Source organism: Adiantum capillus-veneris, chromosome 17 (genome assembly GCF_014529385.1).
Source record: "Adiantum capillus-veneris isolate H3 chromosome 17, ASM1452938v2, whole genome shotgun sequence".
Taxonomy (NCBI): domain Eukaryota; kingdom Viridiplantae; phylum Streptophyta; class Polypodiopsida; order Polypodiales; family Pteridaceae; genus Adiantum; species Adiantum capillus-veneris.
Genome location: NC_140947.1, coordinates 141,479,532 through 141,486,583, shown reverse-complemented (window position 1 = coordinate 141,486,583; position 7,052 = coordinate 141,479,532). Strand labels below are relative to the sequence as shown.

At 43.8% G+C, this 7,052-nt stretch overlaps 1 protein-coding gene across 1 annotated transcript; it reads right to left on the bottom strand.

Moving 5' to 3' along the window:
* Positions 1 to 4,780: 4,780 nt before the first annotated feature.
* Positions 4,781 to 6,352, bottom strand: LOC147438211 (SCARECROW-LIKE protein 7-like). Its single transcript, XM_086486715.1, has 2 exons — positions 5,311 to 6,352; positions 4,781 to 4,842 (listed from the first exon to the last, which is right to left on the bottom strand). Exons 1-2 carry the CDS (start codon positions 6,029 to 6,031, stop codon positions 4,781 to 4,783), a joined length of 783 nt encoding a protein of 260 aa, XP_086342841.1. The 5' UTR covers positions 6,032 to 6,352.
* Positions 6,353 to 7,052: the final 700 nt, after the last annotated feature.

Genomic DNA, 7,052 nt, shown 5'->3' with positions numbered 1-7,052 from the left:
GCTTGAGGATGGTGAAGACTCAAGGACTACAAACGGTGACAATGTGCAACAACGTCAACCAAATGAGGAGCCTCAACCTATTCCCAGAAGATCTACAAGAGAAAATAGACCTCCAAAAGGTTCGTTCCTTCCTTCAACCATCTCTTGATCTTATATTCTAAAGAGCCGAAATCATACAAAGAAGCTATGCATCACGAATCCAAAGAAGAATGGATCAAGAGCATGCAAGTGGAGATGAACATTGGAAGATGTAGGACATTAAAGAACTAAAAGAGGAGCTTTCTAAATCTTTTTTGATGAAAGATTTAGGTGCTGCAAAGAGGATACTTGGTATGAAGATATCAAGAGACATGATGAAGAAGACAATAAAGCTATCTCAAAAGAATTACATCAACAAGGTACTAGAAAGGTTTGAAATGCAAGATGCAAAATCGGTTTCTATACATTTGGCTGGTCACTTTAAACTAACCAAGGATATATGTCCAAAGACACAAGAGGAGATAGCCTATATGTCTAAAGTTCCATATGCTGCAGCGGTAGGTTCTCTTATGTATGTTATGGCCTGGACAAGACCAGACATTGCATATGCAGTGGGAGTTGTAAGTAGGTTATGGACGATCCAGGTAAAGAACACTAGCAAGCTCTGAAGTGGATACTTAGGTATCTGAAAGGGACAACAAAAAATTCTTTTTATTTTGGAGGAACTGATGTTTTTTTGCAAGGGTATGTTGATGCAAATATGGCAAGTGACAAAGATACTCAAAGGAGCACTGCTGGCTATGTCTTCGCGGTTGGAGGTACAACAGTAAGATAGGCTTCAAAGCTGCAAAAAGTGGTTTCACTTTCTACCACGAAAGCAAAGTATGTAGCAATGATAGAGGCAAGAAAATAAATTTTGTGGCTTCACAGATTCTTAGAGGAGCTTGGATACAAGCAAGACAATTGTGTCTTGTACAGTGATAGCCAAAGCGCTCTCCATCTTGCAAAGAACTCAACCTTTCATTCAAGGACAAAGCACATTGAGGTGAGCTATCACTTCATACGCACTCTTTTGTAAGAGGAATAGTTAAAGCTAGGAAAGGTGCATACGAGTGAAAATCTTGCAGATATGTTTACAAAGGTAGTCAACAAGAAGAAGTTGAGCTTTTTTTCATCTTCAATCGACATTGAAGGATAAGAAGCCAGGATGGAAAGCACTTTTCGTTGAAATATTATGGTCGACCGGAGGTCGGAAATTGTTTGAAAAACGGTCGGTCGGTTGGCCGGTGGCCATAAGTCATTGGTTAATGTCCGAATTCAATGGCCGGTGGCCGATTTTAAATTGGACTATATATATATATATATATATATATATATATATATATATATATATATATATATATATATATATATATATATATATATAGACATATATATATATACATATATGTGTATATATATAATCTCTCGTGTGTGAAAATTATCTCTCTCCATTAAGTAAACTACTCAATTATCTACTTAGCTATGCCATATTCCCTAGCAGTCAAAGAGAGGGGTAGAGAGAGATAAGGACAGTTGTTGCCCTGCCTCCAAAACGCAAGAGACACAAAGAGAGAGAGAGAGAAATCGTACTGATCGCAGCCCCTTCCGTGCCTTCAAAACACAGAGAATTGACGTCTTGGGTTGTGAACGAAAGAGAGAGAGAGAGAGAGAGAGAGAGAGAGAGAGAGAGAGAGAGAGAGAGAACTGCAATTGCACTGATCGTAGCTTGCACCTGGTACTCCTTGAGCCGTCGTCTCCCTCTATTGGATGCGCAGTTGTAGCACCGAGAGCGAGTGAGAGAAAGCCACCAATAGAGAGAGAGAAGGAGACAAACACCTAGAAAGACAAAAACAAATCTCATGCCCGCCACATGTCCCCTGCTTTCCCTTTCCACATCCATTCAAGAAATAATCTTTCTTGATTCTTCAAAAAAGAAATGGAAAAAACGTTTGAACGACCTATTGGCAATGTAACATTTTACAATTCTTTACATTTACTCATTACCACAAATGTGTTTTGTCTTCCCTTATGCATTATTGCCATATGATTGAGCTTGCTACCTCATCTACTTCTTTCTTTTTCAGGCACATTCTTCCTCGAGCATCTCTCACAACACGGACATAAAAGCTTAGGAAGGGGGGAATGTTGGAAGCATTCAACACCAACAACCATTATCATCTTCTCTATGAAGACATTTTCTATTTACTATGTATAGATTAATGGGCTCTCTACGAGTTCCAATTTGTATCTACTATTTTACTCTATGTGCCTTGGGTGGCCAGACATTTATTTTTAAAACCCTAGGCACATAAATGAAGTGTAGGTCATGTGAAAGGGGAGAGATCATTTTGTGAAGATAATAAGCTAGAGCCTTGCCCACCTGTTCATGGAATGCCCAGCAATAAGAGGCCTGTGTGAAAATGGATACAAAGAACGTGGAAGATTGGGTTTTTCAAGAAGGATATGTGCCTTGGTGGAAAACATTTTCAAACTCCTGCTCTTCTAATCTGCACTTAGATTGTCAGATATTGTTTTTTCAATAATATCTGGAAGGCCATAGACTATTGTGTATTTGATAGCGACCTCTTTGGGGCTAGCTTCTTAGAGATTGTACAAGAAAGCGAGGAGATAATATATGTGATATGTAAAAGGCAAAAAAACTCGGATAATTGGCTTAGGGCGACCCTTGCCATCCGGTCGAGCCTTGCTGTGTAAAGGATTGGGCTTTTGGTGATAGTACATTGCTCGGTACTTCTATTGTATCAATCCATCCCTCAAGGCTCGGATGAGCTTGAGGCTGATCTATATGTTTCTTCTTGGTATTCTAATACAACCACTCACAATTTTGAGTTTTGCAAAAAAACAAACAAACAAAAAAAATATCAAGACTATGCCTAATCACTTTCGAGATGAATTGCTTCATTATTTTTAGACATAATCGCCTTTTTTTTGCGAGGCAATCCGTGACAAATTACATGCTAAGCACTCAAAAAAGGATCTCCATTCTCAAACAAGAATAAAGATTTGAAAATCTTAAAGTATCCGACCAAAATAGATAAAGGGTATTTTGGGAATTTTTGAAATTTGAGAGAGAGAGAGAGTACCTTTAGAAAATAAAGGCCTTGTTCACTGGCAACTTAGCACACACCCTCCTGCCTACGCACCAAGAACCACACAAATCTTCGGCCCTGCTCATTGACGCGCACACACACCCCTACAATATCTTCATGTCGACAACGCGAAGGTTCTGCATGCCTTTGGGTGAAGTTGTTTTTGCAACCCCTCTCCTTTCACGTGCAACTCGCTCGAGCCCGAATAATACACACACACCCATATCGTATGGCGCTTGCGAACAGACAAGAGAAATATCTTGTTCCATCTTGGTTTGACTAAGACGAATCTTCACAAATCCTTCCCCTCACTTAGCTTTGAGAAGCACCCGCCTCCATGCTTCTTTGGGCAACACCTCGTGCCTCTATTTAGATCAGGCCCATCTACGCCAACCTTGCTACACACCAACTCTATTTCGTGTGCCCCCATTTGCAACTTCCTTTTTGTGCTGGCCCTACCTTTCCACACTGACAAACTAATCTGAGAACCGCCTCACGACAAAGAGGATCAAGAAGCTTTTGGACTGACAAGGGGAAACACAAACCCCCCCCCCCCCCCCCCTTCCCCCCTTCCCCTTCTTTTTTTTTCTTTTCGTTTTGACCATTAACCATTAATCTCTAAGCAAAAGTTAACTTTCTTAATAAGTGTGCCCTTTCCATCTCTTTTGCTTTAAGTCCTAAGGGATCTAGGAAGATTCTTACTAAAAGGACATGAGTCCAGACCTATTATTTTCACACTAGATGTGATAACTCTCAACCTCTCCCTTACTTATGGCACATATAAAGCGTAAAATGAGTTTTAGATGGCTTACTTGTCGCTCCACATGCTTTACTCAGAGATCTTACTACTTTTTAACATGTATCCCTAAAACTTGTAACCATGTTCTCGAAGTATTTGTCTAAAACTGCGTACTTCCCGTACATCGTGCCAATTTTTCAACCCATTAGTTTTAGTGAGAATATCTTGCGAGATTTGCTTTGAGTTTTAGGAATGGGATTAGTCGCCAGCAAAGCAGGAGGACATATATTTCGTTGGTAGTGGTGTTGTTACATGTGTGCAACATTAGGGTCTCTCTCTCTCTCTCTCTCTCTCTCTCTCTCTCTCTCTCTGGTCCAAGCAAAGGTGTCCAAGCGATGCTTTGGTGTTTAACTTTTTTGCCTGCAATGGATCAAAGAGACCTGACACATACTTTTTTTTTTTTTGGCTTCACTCGCGAAGATTGCATCTCAGTTCTATGTTGCCCTACGAGGAGAAGATGGGACGTGCAGAAGTGACATAGAGCAAACAAGAGATGTGGTCTCTACTCCTGAACGCAAGAGTGAGAGAGAGAGACAATCATCCCTCCTGTGAAGGCCTAGCGAGAGAGGTATGGAGAGTCTAACAGCAACGAAGGCATAGAGAGAGAGGGAGACGATCTGTCTAATAGTGGGTTTTTTTTTTTTTGGGGGGGGGGGGGGGGGGGGGGAGAGAGAGAGAGAATCAGATTTTTGGCATAGCGGCAAGGGTAGGCATGCAAGGTGTAGACGACACCTATGCATGGACACACTACCTCTTGCTCTCTCGCGATCGTCTGGAGTGAAGGCCTCCGATGCAGGCACCTGTGATGAAGGGTATGAGAGCATCATTGGAAATACACTCTCCACACTGCTCATCCTTGCATTGTGAAGGAGGGCAAGGCAGAGCCTTTGCGTTCCAGTCTAGGGAAGGGACCTAAGCAAAGGAGCCAGCACATGTAGCCTAAATGTAGCGGGCAAAGGTGGAGCCAAGGCATTCTCTCTCTCTCTCTCTCTCTCTCTCTCTCGTATGCGGGCAAAGGTGGAGCCCAGGCATTCTCTCCCTCTCTCTCTCTCTCTCGTATGCGCTCATCTGCAAGCACACTACCTCTCTTTACGTTGATTATGTAAGAGCAATTTTAGAAACCTTGAAAAGAGAGGCAGTCCACTTGGCTCATCTTCGTTGGAGAGAGAACTTGGAAAATTAAAACTCACAACCAACCAACCAACCAAGAACTCCTAAAGTAAAGCTAAAAACTGTAACGCTAACACTAAAAATATGCAGAAAAGCCTGAGCCCACTACCTTTTATAGTAGCGCGTGCACACACGGGGAGAGAGAGAGAGAGAGAGAGCGAGCAATTGACGAAGCAGAGCAAAAAATAGAGCGGAGAAGAGAACAGGTACTCGTTTTTTTTTTCCTATCCGACTGTCGGTGAGAGAGACAAAGAGGCATGCTACTCCCGGGGGGAGAGAGAGAGAGAGCTGCGTTCTGCGTTTCACTTGCTGGCTCCTCGTCCTGGAATACCACCCCCAGCACCTCAACAATAGCAGCTATGAGGCTTTCGACCATGCCACCTCCACACTGCAGCACTTCTCTACGGCTCAAGCCACAACTGACGGACTGCCGGGAGAGAGAGAGAGAGAGAGACTCATTCAAGGTGAAGCTCTCACAAAATCGCCTGAGCAGAATGCGTGCCTGGCTGACTGCATAATGGCTTAGCGGCCGCGGTTGGAAATTGGCTGCTTGCAGAGCCGTTCTCCAGTCCGCGTGCGTTTGTAGGCGGCGCCGCCACGGCCCCTCATCCTGCCCACCAACCATGGTGTGAATTCGCTCTCCAAGTAACCACCACTCCATACAAACCCTATGCATAGAGGCTCTGTTCATGCCTGCCTCTAGTGAATCGAACATGGCCGAGAAGAAATGCAACGCACTCACAAAGCGCTTCTGAAAGGGCCCCACATTGAGCTGAGCATCCATCTCTACCACCGTAACAACACGGGGACAGAGCTTGGCCGCCACATGAAGGGTATGAAAAACAGCAGTTTCAGTAGCGCCGTCTAGGAGATTACAGAGCTCCAGCATGAAGTTCACAATGACAACCTCCCCTTCTTCGACCCAGAACATGTCGGCAGACAATGTGGGGTCGTCCACTGCTGCCCAGAGACGGACTGCCGGGAGAGGGAGAGAGAGAGAGAGAGAGAGAGAGAGAGAGAGAGAGAAGTTGTCAGACAGTTCCGTCCTACGTGCTGCCCAGAGACGGACTGCCGGGAGAGAGAGAGAGAGAGAGAGAGGTTGTCAGACAGTTCCGTCCACTGCAGTCGAGGACTTCTTCCATGTTCGCCATCCTCGCAGCAGGGGATTGGCAGTATTTAGGGGAATTCTATCAGCTTGAGACGGAGGCAGCAAGAGCCTACGTGCTGCCAGCGACAACAAGAGCCTACGTGCTGCCCAGAGACGGACTGCCAGGGGGGGAGAGAGAGAGAGAGAGAGAGAGAGAGATCTGGCCTGCGGCACAGCATAGTGGTGTCGGTCCTGATCAGCATGCCAAGAACTTTTGATTTGACAATAAAGAACTTTTGATTTGATGTTGTCAGCATGACTCAAAGTGTAGAGTTATATTGTACACTTTTCATTTCATTTAAACATCACAATGTCAAACATGCCCAGTGCCAAAAGAGAGAGAGAGAGAGAGAGAGAGAGAGAGAAGGGACTACGTCCAAGTCGTGGAGAGAGAGAAAGAGAGAGAGGGAGTTTGCGTGCATCTTGGCTCATTCCAAATTCTAGAGAGAGAGAGAGAGAGAGAGAGAGAGAGAGAGAAAGAAGAAGAGAGTTTTATCGTCGTAGGAAACTATCCCAAGAGACCTTAAAGACCTAGCTGACGAGCAGTTAAGAGAGAGAGAGAGAGAGAGATCCTATTGTAGACAAAAAAAAAATTACAGTGATATTGTTAGTCTAATATAGACCAAAAAAAAAAACACGATGATATTGGTAGTCTAACGTCGTAAGAGACTATCCCAAGAGACCTTAAACATCTAGCCGTCGAGGAGTTGTTGAACGAGAGAGAGAGAGAGAGAGAGAGAGAGAGAGAGAGAGAGAGAGAGATGCTACTGTAGACAAAAAAAAAAATTACAGTGATATTGTTAGT